Here is a 21300-nt window from a genome sequence, read left to right on the forward strand (position 1 = left end):
AGTCGCAGCAGCTGTGGCCTATCCTTCTGTTGCCGTGCCGACTACAAAGTCAACTGTCTGTCCGTCACTCAGTTACGGTGATGACAGGTGTACGGAAAAAAAAAACTGATATTAAGGGCTACGGGAAGAACTTATGCAGCAGCCGTCTAAGTTTTCACACCAACAAAAGTGCAATGAGAGCCGTATCATCTCACGTAGTATAGCTAAGTGGGTCATTCTAGAAGGAAAGAAGTAATCGAAAAGACGGAAAACTTCCCGCGCCGTGTTTCTTAAAACTATTGAGTCAATGTTGCTCCATAATGCAGAAAGAAGTTGTAGAGTCGTACTTTCCTCGTCGGTCCTTCAGACAGTCTATTTTTTATTTTTGATGATGTTCCTCGTGTTCTTCAAAACGGAGTGCTCTGCTGTCGCCGAGCTCCCAACACCACTGATGTCTCTGTGATCATAATCCCGAGACAGATGGTTTTGATGTGAGGCTAAACCTTGAGAGGGATCTATTCCCTTCAAGTTAGGGAAAATGTGCGGCCAGCGCTGCCGTTACTACCAGGGGTTTGGATACGAGCAGAACCCCCCCCCCCGCACATAATGTTAACACATCCAACACGGTTACGGTTCATTCAATCTCTATTCACTATGTTAACATATAAAAACATGCTGTTTATCTGCAATCAGATGGTGTAGTGGCAGCACGGCTGTCTATACGGACAACATACAGGACACTTCTGGGCCAACGTCTGAATCCCGCATCCACCCCCTTTCGGCTCGGAGTTTCCCCTTATCGGTCTCCCTCTCATTCAAAATTGGGTAAAGAAAATCGACTTACGTCATGATGAGAGTCTCCTCCCCCGGCTCCCCTAGCAACCCGTCCACAAACAGAGGAGACATGGTGAAACTGTATTTATTCCACTGTCTCCCCTCGTCGAAACTCATCCTGTGCGAGGAACCATAGAAACAGAACTAGTATTTTGTAGTATTTATAGTATTGTCTGCAGTATCTTTATGGTAGAAACCATAGCAATATAATAACACATACCATAACTGATGGACAGAATTAGAACATATTACAGTGTATAATATTACAGTATTATGTGCATCTCTATGGAAGAAAACACATCTTCTCCAGTGTCTCATCAAACTAATAAAAACTGAATTTAAATTATTCCACCATGACACAGGATATGAGCACTGCATTCTAAAAGGCACTGAAAGGCAAGGCTTACATCACGTAACGAACAGGGAAAGGTGAAATTGAATGGCAATCGTCAAAGGAGGAGAATATCTCACGGCCTACTGGTTTGGAATTACACTAATAACTTCCTATGTTCTTAGACATACTCATTACACTATCAGGCTTGTGGGAACGTGAGGATTGAGTCTTCCTGAGAGAGAGAGAGAGAGAGGGAGAGGGAGAGGAAAAGAGAGAGGAAAAGAGAGAGAGAGGGGAAAAGAGATTGAAAGAGAGGAGGAGAGGGAGACAGAAATGAAAGAGAGCAAGAGAGAGCAGGCGAGCCGATGCAAACCATGCCAAATTCTATTTCTCTAATAGAGATTCACCATAGGTGTCGGATGGGGAGTGGAGTGTGTCTTATAGCCACCAGGGCCCCTCCTTGGTCCAGGTAGAGAACACTGTACTCCTCATCAAAGATCTGAAAGACAAAAGGTATAAAGTATAAACTCATTAAATTACTAGCGTTATTGATTACCAAGACATTTTTGTTTTAGTAGTGGACTTTAATGTTGATGAAAGAGCAACCTAATGAATGAAAGTACACACACATAGGCATGCACACACATACACACACAAACCTGAAATGAGTTATGGCTCAAATCAGCATGATGATAATACATCAGACACCACTCCCCCTCTCACCCACTCTCCCTCCCTCCACCAACCCCTCTCGCTCTCTCCCTCTCTACATTCACCCCTCTCCCTCCCTTCATTCCTCTCTCCCTCTCTACAGTCACCCCTCTCCCTCCCTTCACTCCTCTCTCCCTCTCTACAGTCACCCCTCTCCCTCCCTTCACTCCTCTCTCCCTCTCTACAGTCACCCCTCTCCCTCCCTCCACCCCTGTCACTCCACCCCTGTCACTCCACCCCTCTCACTCAGTCCCTCTCTGTCCACCTCTCCCTCCCTCCACCCCTCTCCTTCTCCCCCTCTCTCTCTCCCCCTACCCCCCACCCTCTCCCCCTCACAATCCCTCATCTGTCCCCAAAAAACCCACCTTTGTCCCTCTTTCCCTTCACTCCTCTCTCCCTCTCCTACCCACACTCCCTCCAACCACCCCTCCCTCTCCCTCCATCTCTCCCTCCATCTCTCCCTCCACCCCTCTCCCTCTACCCCTCTCCCACCTTCCTAAACCCCTCTCCCCCCACCTCTCTCCCACCATCCTCCACCCCTCTCCCCCGTCTACCTCCCTCTTCATCTCTGTCCCTCACCCACCCCACACCCTCCACCCCTCTACCTCCCTCCACCCCTCTCTCCATCCACCCCTCTTCATCTCTGTCCCTCTCACCCACCCCACACCCTCCACCCACCCCTCACCGTCCCCCTCCCACCTTCTCCCCCTCTCCACATCCATCCACCCCTCCCACCCTACACCCCTCTCTCCCTTCCTCCCTACATCCCTCCACTCACCCCTCTCACTCTCTCCACACCCCTCTCCCTCCACCTTTCCCTCCCTGCCTCCACCCCTCGCACCCTACACCCCTCTCCCTCCCTCCACCCCTCTCTCCCTCCCTCCCTTCACTCTCCCCTCTCCCTCCACCCCTCTGTCCCGCCACCCCTCCCTCTCCCCCCTCTCTCCCTCCACTCACCCCTCTGGCTCTCTCCATTCACCCCTCTCCCTCCACCCCTCTCTCCCTCCCTCTCACTACCCCTCTCCATCTCACTCCACCCCCCCTCCCTCCACCTCTCACTCCACCCATCTCCCTCACTCCACCCCTCTAACTCAGTCCCTCTCTGTCCAACTCTCCCTCCCTCCACCCATCTCTGTCCCCCTCTACCCCTATTAATCCACCCTCTCCCTCCACCCCTCCACCCCCCGTCCCTCTTTCCCTCTACTTCTATTAATCCACCCTCTCCCTCCACCCCCCCGTCCCTCTTTCCCTCTACTTCTATTAATCCACCCTCTCCCTCCACCCCCCGTCCCTCTTTCCCTCTCTACCCCTATTAATCCACCCTCTCCCTCCACCCCCCCTGTCCCTCTTTCCCTCTCCCATCCCTCTCTCCCACCTTCTCCCCCTCTCTCCACCCATCTCCCTCCACCCCTCACTCTCTCTCCCTCCACCCCTCCCGCTCACTCCCTACACCCCTCTCTCCCTCCACCCCCCTCCGTCCCCCTCCATCTCCCTCCACCTCTCTCCAACCCTCCCTCTCCCTCCACCCCCCTCCATCTCCCTCCACCTCTCTCCAACCCTCCCTCTCCCTCTCATCTCTGTCCCTCTCTCCCTCCTCATCTCTGTCCCTCTCTCCCTCCTCATCTCTGTCCCTCTCTCCCTCCTCATCTCTGTCCCTCTCTCCCTCCTCATCTCTGTCCCTCTCTCCCTCCACCCCTCTCTCTCTCCCTCCACTCTCCCCTCTCCCTCCACCCCTCTGTCCCACCACCCCTCCCTCTCCCCCCAGTCTCCCTCCACTCACCCCTCTGGCTCTCTCCATTCACCCCTCTCCCTCCACCCCTCTCTCCCTCCCTCTCACTACCCCTCTCCATCTCACTCCACCCCCCCTCCCTCCACCTCTCACTCCACCCATCTCCCTCACTCCACCCCTCTAACTCAGTCCCTCTCTGTCCAACTCTCCCTCCCTCCACCCATCTCTGTCCCCCTCTACCCCTATTAATCCACCCTCTCCCTCCACCCCTCCACCCCCCCGTCCCTCTTTCCCTCTACTTCTATTAATCCACCCTCTCCCTCCACCCCCCCCGTCCCTCTTTCCCTCTACTTCTATTAATCCACCCTCTCCCTCCACCCCCCCTTCCCTCTTTCCCTCTCTACCCCTATTAATCCACCCTCTCCCTCCACCCCCCCCTGTCCCTCTTTCCCTCTCCCATCCCTCTCTCCCACCTTCTCCCCCTCTCTCCACCCATCTCCCTCCACCCCTCACTCTCTCTCCCTCCACCCCTCCCGCTCACTCCCTACACCCCTCCCGCTCACTCTCCCTTCACCCCTCTCTCCCTCCACCCCTCTCCGTCCCCCTCCATCTCCCTCCACCTCTCTCCAACCCTCCCTCTCCCTCTCATCTCTGTCCCTCTCTCCCTCCTCATCTCTGTCCCTCTCTCCCTCCTCATCTCTGTCCCTCTCTCCCTCCTCATCTCTGTCCCTCTCTCCCTCCTCATCTCTGTCCCTCTCTCCCTCCTCATCTCTGTCCCTCTCTCCCTCCTCATCTCTGTCCCTCTCTCCCTTCCTCCACCCCTCTCCCTCCAACCCTCTCTCCCATGACCCCACCGTCCCCCTCCCCCTCACTTCACCCCAGTTCCTCTCCCCCTCCGTCCCTCCCTTCCTCCCTCTCCGTTCCTCCCCCTCCAGCCCTCTACCCCTCCATCCCTCTCGCTCCCTCCACTCTCCCCCCACCCCTCCCGGCTCCCTCCACCCCACTCTCCCCCCACCCCTCCCGGCTCCCTCCACCATCACTAGCTCCCTCCATCCCACTCATTTTTATTTATTTATTTCACCTTTATTTAACCAGGTAGGCAAGTTGAGAACAAGTTCTCATTTACAATTGCAACCTGGCCAAGATAAAGCAAAGCAGTTCGACACATACAACACAGAGTTACACATGGAGTAAAACAAACATACAGTAGAAAAATGAGTATATATACAATGTGAGCAAATGAGGTGAGATAAGGGAGGTGAGATAAGGGAGGTAAAGGCAAAAAAAGGCCATGGTGACGAAGTAAATACAATGTAGCAAGTAAATAAAAAAACTCCCCCCTCCCATCTCTCTACCCCCCTCAACCCCCCTTCCTCACTCCCCCTCCCTCCACCTCACCCTCTCCACCACACTCTCCCTCCCTACCTCTATCTTCAGCCCTCTCCCTCCATCTTCAACTCTCTACCTCCACTTCACTCTCCCCTCCCTCCACCCCTCTCTCCTCATCTTCCCCTCCCTCCCTCCATCTTCACCCCTCTCCCTCCCTCCATCTTCACCCGTCTCCCCCCCTCCCTCCATCTTCACCCCTCTCACTACCACCATCTTCACCCCTCTCCCTCCCTCCCTCCATCTTCACCCCTCTCCCCCCCCTCCCTCTTCACCCCTCTCACCCCTCTCCCTCCCTCCACCCCTCTCTCCTCCCTCCCTCCACCCCTCTCTCCTCCCTCCCTCTTCAACCCTCTCCTTCCCTCCCTCTTCACCCCTCTCCCTCCCTAACTTCTTCCCCTCCCTCCCACTCTCCCTCCCTCCTCACCCCCCGCCATCTTCACCCCCCTCCCTCAATCTTCACCCCTCTCCCTCCCTCCCTCCATCTTCACCCCTCTCCCTCCCTCCCTCCCTCCCTCCATATTCACCCCGCTCCCTCCCTCTTCACCCCTCTCCCTCCCTCCTTCCTCACCCTTCCCTCCCCCCTCCTCCTCACCCCTCCCCCCTCCCCATCTTCCCCTCCCTCCCTCCATCTTCACTCCTCTCCCCTCTCCCTCCCTCCCTACCCTCTCCTCATCTTCCCCTCCCTCCCTCCATCTTCACCCCTCTCCCTCCCTCCATCTTCACCCGTCTCCCCCCTCCCTCCATCTTCACCCCTCTCACTACCACCATCTTCACCCCTCTCCCTCCCTCCCTCCATCTTCACCCCTCTCCCCCCCCTCCCTCTTCACCCCTCTCACCCCTCTCCCTCCCTCCCTCCCTCCCTCTTCACCCCTCTCCCTCCTCACCATCTTCACCCCTCTCCCTCCCTCCCTCCATCCATCTTCACCCCTCTCCCTCCCTCCCTCCCTCCATCTTCACCCCTCTCCCTCCCTCCCGCCATCCATCTTCAACCCTCTCCCTCCCTCCCTCCCTCCATCTTCACCCCTCTCCCTCCCTCCCTCCATCTTCACCCCTCTCCCTCCCTCCCTCCTTCACCCCTCTCCCTCCTTCACCCCTCTCCCTCCCTCCCTCCCTCCCTCCATCTTCACCCCTCTCTCTCCCTCCATCCCTCCATCTTCACCCCTCTCCCTTCCCCCCTCCCTCCATCTTCACCCCTCTCACTACCACCATCTTCACCCCTCTCCCTCCTCACCCCTCTCCATCTTCACCCCTCTCCCTCCCTCCATCTTCACCCCTCTCCCTCCCTCCATCCCTCCATCTTCACCCCTCTCCCTCCCTCCATCCCTTCATCTTCACCCCTCTCCCTCCCTCCATCCCTTCATCTTCACCCCTCTCCCTCCCTCCATCCCTTCATCTTCACCCCTCTCCCTCCCTCCATCCCTTCATCTTCATCCCTCTCCCCCCCTCCCTCCATCTTCACCCCTCTCCCCCCTCCCTCCATCTTCACCCCTCTCACTCCCACCATCTTCAACCCCCTCCCTCCATCTTCAACTCGCTCCCTTCATCTTCAACTCGCTCCCTCTTCACCCCTCTCCCGCTCCCTCTTCACCCCTCCCCCCCCTCCCCCCTCACCGCCCCCCCCCCCTTCACCCCTCTCCCTCCCTCCCTCCCTCCCTCCATCTTCACCCCTCTCTCTCCCTCCATCCCTCCATCTTCACCCCTCTCCCTTCCCCCCTCCCTCCATCTTCACCCCTCTCTCTCCCTCCATCCCTCCATCTTCACCCCTCTCCCTTCCCCCCTCCCTCCGTCTTCACCCCTCTCACTACCACCATCTTCACCCCTCTCCCTCCTCACCCCTCTCCATCTTCACCCCTCTCCCTCCCTCCATCTTCACCCCTCTCCCTCCCTCCATCCCTCCATCTTCACCCCTCTCCCTCCCTCCATCCCTTCATCTTCACCCCTCTCCCTCCCTCCATCCCTTCATCTTCACCCCTCTCCCTCCCTCCATCCCTTCATCTTCACCCCTCTCCCTCCCTCCATCCCTTCATCTTCATCCCTCTCCCCCCCTCCCTCCATCTTCACCCCTCTCCCCCCTCCCTCCATCTTCACCCCTCTCACTCCCACCATCTTCAACCCCCTCCCTCCATCTTCAACTCTTCACCCCTCTTCCTCCACCCCTCTTCACCCCTCTCCCCCCGCCTCTGCCTACATGCCTCTCTATTCATCATCTTGGGCTTTTAATTAGACACGAGGCCCCTTACATTTAAATCGCAGCCGTCAAATAAGGGAGGTAGAGGAGAGGTGGCACAGACACCCACCCACAGGCATCGTTGTACGGGCAAAGGCAGGGGGGCTACCGAATAACATTAGTCTCGGGATCTCATTTGATTATCTGCACTAAATCACAGCGGCGGGTGGCAAGGTGGTGGATTAAACATCATCCTGGGGATCCCTCCCTCTCTCTCACCTGTCTCCACGTGTTGCCGGCGTCCGAGGTGATGAACATGCTCACGTTGCTGGTGGTCAACTCCGCTCCGATGGAGCCTGAGGAGAGGAGTGGGGGGAGGTTGGGTGAAGTGTTCGGGATGAGAGAGTCCCGTATAACTTTAGCTAAGTGCTAAACTATTGATATCCTTGAGGGTGTGGGGCTGATTTAAATACAATCCAAACTTCCACATCGGCCTGATGTACTGTACTGTACAAATTACAGAAGTGATTTAAGTCATTTCTCCCTGAAGGATGCAGATTGTACACCAGAGTCTAAGTCAGCTGTATGAACCATCCAGTCTCCTCTATCATAAAGACCTCTGCTAGCAGAGTGAGGCTGTTGAGTCTTCTACTATAATTATTCCCATTTAGTGGCTAATTAGAGTCAGGTGGTTTAAAACATGAGGCTAGAGGAGAAGTCTCCCTCTCTCTCCCCTTCATGTACATATCTACCTCAGATACCTCGTACTACTGCACATTGATCGCCTCCAGTATTTATGCTGCAGTAGTTTATGTGTCGGGGGGCTAGGGTCAGTTTGTTATATCTGGAGTACTTCTCCTGTCCTATTCGGTGTCCTGTGTGAATCTAAGTGTGCGTTCTCTAATTCTCTCCTTCTCTCTTTCTCTCTCTCGGAGGACCTGAGCCCTAGGACCATGCCCCAGGACTACCTGACATGATGACTCCTTGCTGTCCCCAGTCCACCTGGCTGTGCTGCTGCTCCAGTTTCAACTGTTCTGCCTTATTATTATTCGACCATGCTGATCATTTATGAACATTTGAACATCTTGGCCATGTTCTGTTATAATCTCCACCCGGCACAGCCAGAAGAGGACTGGCCATCCCACATATGCTCTCTCTAATTCTCTCTTTCTTTCTCTCTCTCGGAGGACCTGAGCCCTAGGACCATGCCCCAGGAATACCTGACATGATGACTCCTTGCTGTCCCCAGTCCACCTGACTGTGCTGCTGCTCCAGTTTCAACTATTCTGCCTTATTATTATTCGACCATGCTGGTCATTTATGAACATTTGAACATCTTGACCATGTTTTGTTATAATCTCCACCCGGCACAGCCAGAAGAGGACTGGCCACCCCACATAGCCTGGTTCCTCTCTAGGTTTCTTCCTAGGTTTTGGCCTTTCTAGGGAGTTTTTCCTAGCCACCGTGCTTCTTCACCTGCATTGCTTGCTGTTTGGGGTTTTAGGCTGGGTTTCTGTACAGCACTTTGAGATATCAGCTGATGTACGAAGGGCTATATAAAATAAATTTGATTGAAATTTGAAATTTGATCGGGATACTGCTACATTCTTGTATATTATATTCCTCGTGTTACTATTTTTCTTTTTATTCAAAATTCTTAAATTCTGCATTGTTGGGAAGGGCTGGTAAAGTAAGCATTTCACGGTGAAGTCCACACCTGTTGCATTCGGCGCCTGTGACATAGCTGTTGCTTTAGAAATCTAATCGCCCAGCAAAACACTGTCAGTTGCAGTAGCCTACTTTGAATGGATACAGGAGATGTGAAAAAACTATTGGTGTGTTTGTATGTGAATGACTGGTCCCACAGCTGTTGTCCCAGGGCCATGACTCAGCTAAACACAGTCAGTCAGTTACATTATGGATAGAATATTCTATATAATGGATACAGAGATGTTCTGTAATAACAGTTCTACTTGTACTAGCGATAGACCTTCTGTCATACCATGCCAGTTATACTACCCCGTGAAGTCCTCCAGAGTTCTCCAGAGACCCCATGGCGCAGTCTAGTAGTAGACTAGACCCACTCCTGACTCCTAAGGCGTGTGGAGACATGTCATAGACTAGTCTAGCCCAGCAGGAATTAAAAGCCCTACAGCTAAAATGGGAAGCCATTCTGAGACTGATGCTGATAGTGAGTCCAAAAATGGCACCCGATTCCCTATTTAGTGCATAGGCTCTGGTCAAAAGTAATGCACTATATTGGGAACAGGGTGATATTTCGGACACAACGTAGTCGCTGACCCTCCTGTGATGTTTGTTTTACTCCACTAACGGTGGGGAGATGATGAGTGCATCGAGCGGATATGCACTCCTGTGCCCGGACTCCCAGTAGGCAGCCATAAAGGGCTAAACCGTGATGGGTATAGTTTTGGGCACCACTGTGGGTTTCTGTAATATGGTTTCCTGTGTTTGGTAACACATTTGAGCTGCCACAGACATGCTGCCATCTAGGTTCCCGTGGGAGAGAAAAACTCACTGTGGATGGTAGAGCTGGGTGTTTTGTTTTACGGAAGAAGAAAACGGGTGTACCTTTTTATACAACAGGTGGGTCTAATCCTGAATGCTGATTGGTTAAAAGCGCTTTCCAGCCGGTGTCTGTTCCACAAGTTACCACCGGCAAAAGCTAGACGTTACAATACCTATTTACTCTGTTCCATCTGACTGCGCAATCCACCGTCTCATCAGCCCAGGCACTTTATAAACTTCATCTCCACCATAAAAAGCATCTAGACATAATCTCACATTTCTTTTAGAATAACATTTAGTTTTCAACAGCAGAGATTTTTATAAACCTTGCTGTCTGTCTCTCATTGATTCAATCTCCAGCTGTCCCATAGTAATGAACTTGTCGGGAGTCGGGACGAGACAGATAGGCAACGTTTCTCAGCCAGTTTAAAATCATCAGCTGGCATAATTTTTATTGATGTACACAAAGAAATGTCAATTGAAAAAAAAGATCAAACGAAACAAAGTACAGTCTTTCCAGCTACAATTTGAAGTGATTGACTTCATCTCAGGCCTAACAACACCCGTGCCAAAATATCCTCCATACATCTGCTTCTCCGCTGCTTCTCCGCATTATCACCTAAATAGAAACATGTTCAGTTGGGTGGCAAAGGTGGTATTTTAACATTGCGAAACCATATATTTTAGTCTCTGTTCATGTCCAAGAATGGGAGAATGTCATATCTGACTGCAAGGGCCATGTAAAGCCAGTGATGAGCAGTGTGTCACTAAGAGTCAACAGTTCCATACAGCACAATATAAAAGACAATAGAAGGGCGCTAGTCAGGCAGTGACTGGAGGAGAATAGGAAAAGGGCACTTAAGAGGAACAGCAGGCACTCGGAAGATTCTGTCCCACCCCAGAATTCCCAAGTGTAGCACTTAGCTAGTGCATCTATCGGTACACAACGCACAGTGGTGACAGAGCGGGGACGTCAGTATGGGCCAACAACAAATGCATGGCCGTCCTAAAGTACACTGGATCAGAAACTTTTCAGGAAGTGCTTTGGGCTGAGTACATCATTGAAATCCAGATATATTTGCAACGTGAATGAAGTCCCTGAGTTGTATAACTGGGTTTGAAAACTTTAACACAGGCCTATGTGTTCTTCCCGGAACGATAAGGTATGTAAATTGTCTAAACTCAACTCAAAGTCAAAAGAAACACCTCAAGTATCTGAGCTTCACAAGATTTTAACTTTAAAAATCCACACTGTCATTTTAAAGAAAATCCCATGTTCACCTACCTGAGGCCACAATGATCCCCGGGGCAGAGTCCTTGCTCTCGATATTCCCCGACGTGTAGGGGTTGGCCGACACATGCAGGTGGAGGTGTAGGGAACAGTATGGCTGGGGAGGAAGGACAAACAGAACAGTAAGCCTGACTCATTGAAAAACGAGGGGGAAGATCTGTCAACAGAATAGACTTAACTGTATGTCAACACAAACACTCATTAGAGAAGACCCTCAAGCAAATCGAGGTGGGATTTATTGACACACACAGGAACACACACACACACACACACACACACACCCCCCCATCATAAATCCTCACACAAACACTACTCCCCATTGGCTCCTTCCACCATTAGTTTTGATTGGAATAACCTTTAGCTACACAATTCTCATTAGGACACTGCAAATGCCAGTGGTGCGAGCGTGTGTTGTGTGTGTTTAGAGGTTTATTAAAAGGCTGACATTTTCTGACAAATGACTGCATCATACTGGGTGAAGGCGAGGTGCGCTATTGAATCACTAATTACTTTATCAAAGGGTAATTATTTTGGGGTGTATTAAGGAAGCTAAAAAGTGGCTATGCTCTACCCCTTGGCTGACTGGGACCTGTATCTATAATATACACTGTAATAAAGCTGACCATTAGAGCACATCTGTGTTACTTTTAGACGGCCAGCACACTTAACTATTAGAAAGACCCCGAATAGAGTTGATATCCACAAACAACACAGCAAAGGTCTCAACTTTGGCCACTGAAAGTAGCTACTAGCTAGCAGGAACAATCAACACCCAAGTTTGTGGCGTAACAAAGAAAAGAAGAGCATAGTTTGTCTCTCTCTTTCTGACATCTCCAGCTCTAAACGTGAGATCAGTTTATTGGACTGGATCAAAACCAAAATGGCTGACCTTTCAGCTCCGCTAGCTTCCCCCGCTGCACAACCTCCGGAGCGCTCAGCTTTGACGAGCAGTGCTCTTTCAGAGGTCTACCCCCCCCCCCCCCCCCCCCCCCTCCTTTAACACCGCGGCAACGGCCCGGCTCAGTCAACTTCTGACAAGGCCCCGTTGACAAGTCCAACGGTGTTATGACGTGTGTGTGTGTATCCATGTGTGTTTGGTACGTGCGTGCATCTGTTTGTGTGGTGTGTGTGTGTGTGTGTGTGTGTGTGTGTGTGTGTGTGTGTGTCCTCACTAGTTCACAGCGGATGCTGTTGCCCCTCAGATCAGCAGTGGGAGCCTGCAGGAGCCTCCAGTCTCTCCCTCTGTTGTAGGTGATGTAAGTCTTCACCACGTTGTCCGTCTTCTTGTTGGCGAGGAACATCCCTTTTATTCCCGCCACCTAGGAGATAGAGGTCAGGGAAAACATGATGTAATACTCCTAAAAGAAGTAAAGATGTAATATTTATATTACATCCTGCTATCGGCGCCAAATTGTAGCTCGTCTAAAAATGAGCGGTTACTTCAAGGAAGGTTCTGGACCTATTTCTAGGGAAATGGTCAGACACATTGTTCTCAACTGAAAGTAGTCTTATGTTGTTTTTTTTTGTATTTTCTTAACATAAAAAGTGCAAAATGTAAGTTTGTTATGAACAAAATACGAGACCAGGCTGTCTCACCAAGATAATGGATGAGGGTTAAAAATACCTGACTAATATTACGCATTTTCATAGAGTCCAGACGATAAATCACGTCTTGCTTATCTTGTAATACAAACATATATTATATGGTGTTTAGCGAGATGTTATCACGCTTTTAATGGTTGTAGGATGTTTGTGTGCAACGCCAGAGGGGATCTACTGTAATGTGCATCATAATATATTGTGCTCTGCTTAATGCAGGAGATATTATTGTGATACAGATGTCGGATCTTAATTAGACCTATATTGTCGCAGAAAAATAACCCAGCAGGAAGGGGATTTGATTTGATTTGTTTAGTCCATGATGTTGCTTGATCGGTGGTTAGGCTGTTGGCTGGCGAAAAGTAGGCTACATAACCCTGTGTTAGTCCTGGTTCAGTTCAGTTCATTTATGTCAATCACAAAGCTCATCTGCATTTTCTGCAGTGCAGGAATATTCTCAGCAACAAGAGAGAGATCAAATTAAGATCCGACATCTGTAACACAATCATATCTCCCTTATTAAGCAGGGCACAATATATTATGATGCACATTACAGTAGATCCCCTCTGGCGTTGCACACAAACATCCTATAGCCATAAAAGCGTGATAACATCTCGCTAAAAGCCATGTATCGTCTAGACTCTAGAGACTGTAGTAAGATACGGATGTCCTACGTTAATCTGACTTGGGGGCTTGGGAAATAACTCTGAATATGAAATTGAGTTGAAGTCCTCACATGCATCTGCCAAGCACTCCCTTCTCGTCAATAATTGACAGATACTTCAATCTCGCCTGGAGCTCAGATTTTAGCATATGCTGTGTTTCGGGTCCCCGACCCCAATCAAGGGACTGGATTTGATTCTATCGCCGATCGCAAGGCCAAATGAGGGGTTTAGACACGGCTGGTATATCATCAACAGCCTAATTATTGGATTTTCCATGGAGCTGATATCCATTCAGAGCTGCTATTTTCTTCCCTGGCAATCTGGTATACAGCGGGCCCCTCGTTTGTATCAGGTATGTAAGCTAATGTCTGCAGTTATTCATCAAAGAAAAGAATGTGCGCGTCAGCAGTTTGAAACTGCTTCTGTGTTCATTCCAAAGCATGTTTAAAAATGGAACAGCAACTCTGTTTACTTCCAAAAGTGACAGGAGATTACTTGATTCTCTACACCTCCTGGTTCTTAAACTCTCCCACATTGGTTGCTAGTCAATATATTCTAATATTACTGGAGTAGGTAATAGAGAGAATAGAATAGGTCTATTTGGGAAGATTGCATTGAAACGAGGCTGTTTGATGGTTATTATCAGTGATATATTCATTCCATCTGTCAACTGTGTGATTGGAAATCATTCAATACACCTTGTACTTGGGGGTCGAACACCTTGAAATTGTGTAGTTTGTACTTCTTGCCAACATTCGATACCATGGCCCCACAGGGACGCCACACTTCAAAGCCTACTATAGGCCTGGGCCTATATACTGTACCACTAGAGTATACTAGTGTATAGTACAGTGCCTTGCGAAAGGATTCGGCCCCCTTGAACTTTGTGACCTTTTGCCACATTTCAGTCTTCAAACATAAAGATATAAAACTGTATTTTTTTGTGAAGAATCAACAACAAGTGGGACACAATCATGAAGTGGAACGACATTTATTGGATATTTCAAACTTTTTTAACAAATCAAAAACTGAAAAATTGGGCGTGCAAAATTATTCAGCCCCCTTAAGTTAATACTTTGTAGCGCCACCTTTTGCTGCGATTACATCTGTAAGTCGCTTGGGGTATGTCTCTATCAGTTTTGCACATCGAGAGACTGAATTTTTTTCCTATTCCTCCTTGCAAAACAGTTCGAGCTCAGTGAGGTTGGATGGAGAGCATTTGTGAACAGCAGTTTTCAGTTCTTTCCACAGATTTTCGATTGGATTCAGGTCTGGACTTTGACTTGGCCATTCTAACACCTGGATATGTTTATTTTTGAACCATTCCATTGTAGATTTTGCTTTATGTTTTGGATCATTGTCTTGTTGGAAGACAAATCTCCGTCCCAGTCTCAGGTCTTTTGCAGACTCCATCAGGTTTTCTTCCAGAATGGTCCTGTATTTGGCTCCATCCATCTTCCCATCAATTTTAACCATCTTCCCTGTCCCTGCTGAAGAAAAGCAGGCCCAAACCATGATGCTGCCACCACCATGTTGACAGTGGGGATGGTGTGTTCAGCTGTGTTGCTTTTACGCCAAACATAACGTTTTGCATTGTTGCCAAAAAGTTCAATTTTGGTTTCATCTGACCAGAGCACCTTCTTCCACATGTTTGGTGTGTCTCCTAGGTGGCTTGTGGCAAACTTTAACCGACACTTTTTATGGATATCTTTAAGAAATGGCTTTCTTCTTGCCACTCTTCCATAAAGGCCAGATTTGTGCAATATATGACTGATTGTTGTCCTATGGACAGAGTCTCCCACCTCAGCTGTAGATCTCTGCAGTTCATCCAGAGTGATCATGGGCCTCTTGGCTGCATCTCTGATCAGTCTTCTCCTTGTATGAGCTGAAAGTTTAGAGGGACGGCCAGGTCTTGGTAGATTTGCAGTGGTCTGATACTCCTTCCATTTCAATATTATCGCTTGCACAGTGTTCCTTGGGATGTTTAAAGCTTGGGAAATCTTTTTGTATCCAAATCCGGCTTTAAACTTCTTCACAACAGTATCTCGGACCTGCCTGGTGTGTTCCTTGTTCTTCATGATGCTCTCTGCGCTTTTAACGGACCTCTGAGACTATCACAGTGCAGGTGCATTTATACGGAGACTTGATTACACACAGGTGGATTGTATTTATCATCATTAGTCATTTAGGTCAACATTGGATCATTCAGAGATCCTCACTGAACTTCTGGAGAGAGTTTGCTGCACTGAAAGTAAAGGGGCTGAATAATTTTGCACGCCCAATTTTTCAGTTTTTGATTTGTTAAAAAAGTTTGAAATATCCAATAAATATTGTTCCACTTCATGATTGTGTCCCACTTGTTGTTGATTCTTCACAAAAAAATACAGTTTTATATCTTTATGTTTGAAGCCTGAAATGTGGCAAAAGGTCGCAAAGTTCAAGGGGGCCAAATACTTTCGCAAGGCACTGTATATACATACTCTAGTGGTATAGATGTTCCAGTGCATAGCTCCAGAGGCAACATTTCACTTACGGTCTCAGGAACGATGAAGGCAATTGGTATCTCAAGGCTACACTCTCGTGCAAACCACCCCTGTTTCTAACATTACATGCCAAACTGTCGACCTGCATGTGTATTAACCTTTTCTCCAGTGTATTTACAGATCAATCATGACATTAAGCTCCTTCACCACACTCCTGCCTTGTTTACAGTATATTCACTGTATACATATACAAATATTTTATTTTTCATACATACATACATACATACATACATACATACATACATACATACATACATACATACATATTCACAGTATTCTTATTTTATTGAGACCGAGATCGGTAGAGATGAGAAGAGAGACAGAGAGGGAGGAAGATTCAGAGAAGAAGCAGAGCCAGGATGACGTATTGGTGCTGCAGGCATCAGTGTTACCCACACAAACAGGTACATCTACCTGATCTCCAGTATATTTACTTTGTACATGTACAGGAGGTCTGTCATGACGTTGTGTATTTACCTCACGCAGGTCAATTATGATGTTGTATATTTACCTCAAAGGTCTATCATGGAGTTGTATATTATACCTCATACAGGTTGATCATGACGTTGTATATTTACCTCGTACAGGTCTATCATGACGTTGTGTATATTATACCTCATACAGGTTGATCATGACGTTGTATATTTACCTCGTACAGGTCTATCATGACGTTGTATATTTACCTCGTACAGGTCTATCATGACGTTGTATATTTACCTCGTACAGGTCTATCATGACGTTGTATATTTACCTCGTACAGGTCTATCATGACGTTGTATATTTACCTCAAAGGTCTATCATGACGTTGTATATTATACCTCATACAGGTTGATCATGACGTTGTATATTTACCTCGTACAGGTCTATCATAACGTTGTATATTTACCTCGTACAGGTCTATCATGACGTTGTATATTTACCTCATACAGGTCTATCATGACATTGCCCTCGTGCCCCATGCTGCTGACTACGTTCTCCAGGGCCAGGGTGTAGAAGACCCCTCCAGTCTCTGACACGTACAGGTTGTAGGTGTCGTTCTGGTTCCACTCCTGCACCGCCGCAACCACCCGGTTCTCATCTGTACTGATCACATGCAGATCCTAGCAGAGAAAGAACGTCAGCGGGTTACATTTGACATTAAGTTGCATATATACTGTATCATGTCATTAATTACAGACTAATATACACAGAGTGTTCAAAACATTAGAAACACCTGCTCTTTCCATGACAGACTGACCAGGTGAAAACTATGATCCCTTATTGATGTCACTTGTTAAATCCACTTCAAATCAGTGTATATGAAGGGGAGGAGACAGGTTAAAGAGGGTTTATAAGCATTGAGAAAATGGAGACAAGGGTTGTGTATGTGTGATATTGAGGGTGAATAGGAAATAGAAAAGATGTTTGCCTTTGAACGGGGTATGGTAGTAGATGCCAGCCGCACCGGTTTGTGTCAAGAGTTTTTCACGCTCAGTTTCCTTTGTGTATCAAGAATGGTCCACCACCCAAAAGATATCCAGCCAACTTGAAACAACGGTGGGAATCATTGGCGTCAACATGGGCCAGTATCCCTGGGAAATGCTTTCGACACCTTGTGGAGTCCATGCCACGGCGAATTGAGGCTGTTCTGAGAGCAACTCAATATTAGGAAGGTGTTCTTAATGTTTGGTACACTGAGTTAAATGAACATTTAAATGAATCATTTTTACAGCGATTTTGTTTCATTACAATTCAATAATTAGCTGGTAGCTAACCATTTCAATTAGATTGCATTGGTGAAACAATCAGGTTTAATTAATGTCATGCAGGCCGACTGTAATTTCAGTTACACAATAAAATAATTACACAATAGTAATTACAGTGAAATTACACTGGAATGAACAACTTAATGAAGAGAGTATCAAGCAACACAGACTCAAACGTCCAATTTGAAAATCCCCCATGTAATTATCAAATTACAGAGGTGATGCGGTCTGTAACTCTCAAAATGTACAACTTGCCCCTCCTTTTCACCAGTAAGGTAACAGAAAAACAATCTACTGCTTCAGAAGTATAGTAGTGGAAGTGACCCGATACCATCTCTAACTACTGTAGCTCCCCCATGGAGATGATCATCCAACCCTGACAACTTGTGCATGCATCTACCCATTTAGAATGCATTCTATTAAACCCAGCACATAATCACAAGAAAATAACAAATTATAAACTAATCTAACCTCTCCCTTGATTAACCTGAAACATTGACACTTTGAATCGGTTTTGATTTCCATGTACCCACAATCAACGCCTGTTAATAGTAATATGTCAACGGGTGTATTACAGTGGCCTTTCGAGAACCTCCGTCTACCCAATTTACCATCCCACCCCCACTGGGTTTAATCATAAGAATAAATCAGTATCAGACCTCATTCTCACAAACGTAACGCCAGCGAGGAGGATATTATACTTATTAACTTGAATTGTGTGCTTGTCGGCCCGCACTAACACAGAGGGACACAAGCTGTTCTCGCTAGTGAATTTCATCTACCTCTGGCTACGCCTGCAACACCTCAGTGTGGAGAGAGAAAGAGAGAGAGAGCGAGCGAGAGCGATTAGGATGGCCCATGGCTTGATTGAATAAAACATGTTTAATTGTCAACGGAGAGGCATGAAGGCCACAAGAGAGACCACAGGCATATAGCTGCATTGAATAACAATGCCAGAAACAATGGCAGTTGGTTTTGGCCTCAGTTCACTCATAAATAACAAAGAGATGCTGGATAGAAAGCTACCTGTGTTGTTTCCAGTATTGGTCTCATGATGGCTTAGGTTTGAATTCCCATAGAGGTTATTCTTTTGATGCAAAGGTAGGTTGAATCATAGATATATATCCACTGGACCGGAGTCTGGTCGAGTGGGTAACACTCTCGCTTCCGGAACCATATACTTCCTCCTACAGCAGGGATCCCGGTTTGTTCCCGGCATGAGCCCTAGACACTTCTGTTCCCTCTACTCTGTCTCCCTGCTTCTGTTCCCTCTACTCTGTCTCCCTGCTTCTGTTCCCTCTACTCTGTCTCCCTGCTTCTATCCTGGAATAATGATCGACCTTTGCGTGACCATGTGTGTCTGTGGGTTATACCTTAGGCAAGGTGTATTTGGGTAGCTTCATGGGTGTGAAGACTTCCCGCTTGGCTGACACGTAGTAGATTGGACGCCCACCAGTTGACACCTGCAGGTCATGAAACCATTGAATGAAAAAAAATGCATTCAAGATATACGACCCATCAAGCATACTACATACTAAAGCCCTGATTAATATATTGTTATAATACATTTCCAATAAATGTATTACATGTTCTCTTACACACACCTTTGGATTACATCAATAAAACACATTCATCAGTAAAACGCACCAATCCCAAAATTACATAATAGCCTTAAAATAAACACTTAAGAGTAATATGATCTTTCTGAACATTTCTGATAATCTTACTACACGTTCTCTTACACACACACACACACACACACACACACCTCTGATCTGGTTCACGTCACATATGGGCAATTACCTACCTGGACAAACACATACTCGTCTTGCACCACAAGGGAATTGGGGTCAATGTAGCCAGGGAACGGCTTGCCCTTATTGGCCTCGGTGCAGTTCTGCAGCTTGCAGGTGACGTACAACGCCTCTGCACACACGGAGAGAAGAAACCCGCAGCCATTGAACCAATGATCATATTAGCCAATGGGGGACAGGCAGCCTTCACCGCGAGCTCGTCTTCCATCAGGTGTCTCACATTAATTGCATCAATAAAGTGGCGAGCAAAAAGCGAGGGGAAAGTGGATGGTGGACCAGGGAGGCCAATTGCTTTCTTTCCCCTCAACAGCGGTGTGAGGTGGGGAGCGAGGTGTGGGACTGGCTGTCCCTGTGTGTTAGGCTTCAGCTAACTATGTTGTCTGGTTTACACAGTGAGCCGCGTGATCAATGGTGATGGCCATACAGGGGCAAGGCTTGCGCTGTCACAAGGGTGTCTGTATCTGCGGCGGCTGCTAACTGGGGGTGATTCTGCCACTCCAGCCAAAAGGATGTTTTTTTTGCTTTCTGTCAGGGATTAGAGGGGAGTTTCTATTTTTGTCTATTGAGTTAGTTGAGGACTGGGGAGAATACCCCTTGAGTTTTGAGAGATGTATCCCCAGTACAATGGCGTAGATTAACTATGAGCTGTGTATGTCATGTGTTACCTCCATATCGGTCTCAACCTTTTGACGTTAGGATACATGGTAACTATAACATGTTCATGAGAATATAAAAACATCAACTGTGAATTGGTATTGTATCATGCATATTGAGTCACTGTATCAGGTAGATCCATTCAAATGAATTCTGTTCTGCCAAACCATGGACAGGTGGCCATTGGGTTTCCATCCATTCCATTGACATTCAGAATGTTGAGCATCGGGATCACTTTTAAAGGCATTCTAATATATGCATTACTTTTCTCAATTGTCATTGTGTGTCCCCCACGCCTTTAAATCGTGTGGCCCATTGCCCTTCATATCCTCTCAATCCCTTTCCACTTTAGTTCAAGGCCCATGGTACAGTAGAGAAGCAGAAAACTGAGGAACAGAGCAGGAACTCTGAAAATTGAATTACTCACGTCCTTCAGAGATGATGGTTTCCAGGTGAATTAAGCCCGGTTCTTTGTCTAAACCCGTTTTTGACCTGCGAGGGAAAAGACACATTTCTTTCAGGTACATCACTATTCTTTAGACAGAAGGATATCACTGATGCTACCGAGCCTATACTTACCTTCTTATAACTGGACATTGCTTGTCAGATAAATTCAGAACACTTAGGGGAAATGACAATTGACAGAAACTTCAAGGGCCCCTGGCTATACCCCTGTGGAACACCTCAGAAGGTTGTACATTGAGGTAAAAAGGAAAAACTACCTCAGGTGTTGTGTGTGATGTTTCCGTGTTCAAGGCAAAACCTTACGAAACTGCCCTTACTTTCCTGACAGATTGATGGGGAACACATCCTGACATCATTAGTAAGAGGGAAAGTAATTGATTTGCTTGCTCAGAACACCTGCAGACACGATACAGCTACACAAAATCATTACAGGCCTTAAATATTTACTAAAAGGAAATCAGAGGGATATCGTCATAGAGCAAAGGAGACAGCACACAAAGGGAAAGGATATCACGCACAGAGCCCACCCCCCGATCTTAATTATGGCAGTTTATCAGTATTGGCAATAAAACGCATCATCTCTAGTTCTCCCTCTCCATCTTCCTCATTCGCTCTTCAGTTTAAAAACTAAGGATGAACAACCATTCTTTAAGCTCACCTATTTCAAGTCACAGACTGTACTAGAGGGTGATTTTGAACCTACAGCATCTACAATGTGAGAAGATGCAAGGGGGCAGTAATAATGATTTTACGTTTCATTAGCTGTGATGTTGTCTCCCTTGAGACTAGTGGTACAAATTAGGAGAAGGATTGTCATGAGATGGAGCTCTTGCCTCACATAAAAAAACTCAGAGA

General features: G+C 47.7%; 1 protein-coding gene across 3 annotated transcripts in view; it reads right to left on the reverse strand.

Annotated features, from left to right (window-relative positions):
- Positions 1 to 21300, reverse strand: part of LOC110493541 (VPS10 domain-containing receptor SorCS1) — a 149872-nt gene that overhangs the window by 20481 nt on the left and 108091 nt on the right. For all 3 annotated transcript variants that reach the window (XR_005036889.1, XR_005036888.1, XM_036949462.1), the window contains exons 6-14: positions 20408 to 20472; positions 19320 to 19438; positions 18886 to 18975; positions 16688 to 16867; positions 12133 to 12279; positions 10955 to 11057; positions 7423 to 7499; positions 1555 to 1646; positions 824 to 931 (exon numbers count right to left, since the gene is read on the reverse strand). Coding sequence is in view for 1 of the 3 variants with exons in the window: in XM_036949462.1 (XP_036805357.1) it covers positions 824 to 931; positions 1555 to 1646; positions 7423 to 7499; positions 10955 to 11057; positions 12133 to 12279; positions 16688 to 16867; positions 18886 to 18975; positions 19320 to 19438; positions 20408 to 20472 (981 nt within the window). In the remaining 2 variants the exon portion in view is untranslated. The remainder of the gene's footprint in view (positions 1 to 823; positions 932 to 1554; positions 1647 to 7422; positions 7500 to 10954; positions 11058 to 12132; positions 12280 to 16687; positions 16868 to 18885; positions 18976 to 19319; positions 19439 to 20407; positions 20473 to 21300) is intronic.

Source organism: Oncorhynchus mykiss, chromosome 17 (genome assembly GCF_013265735.2).
Source record: "Oncorhynchus mykiss isolate Arlee chromosome 17, USDA_OmykA_1.1, whole genome shotgun sequence".
Taxonomy (NCBI): Eukaryota; Metazoa; Chordata; class Actinopteri; order Salmoniformes; family Salmonidae; genus Oncorhynchus; species Oncorhynchus mykiss.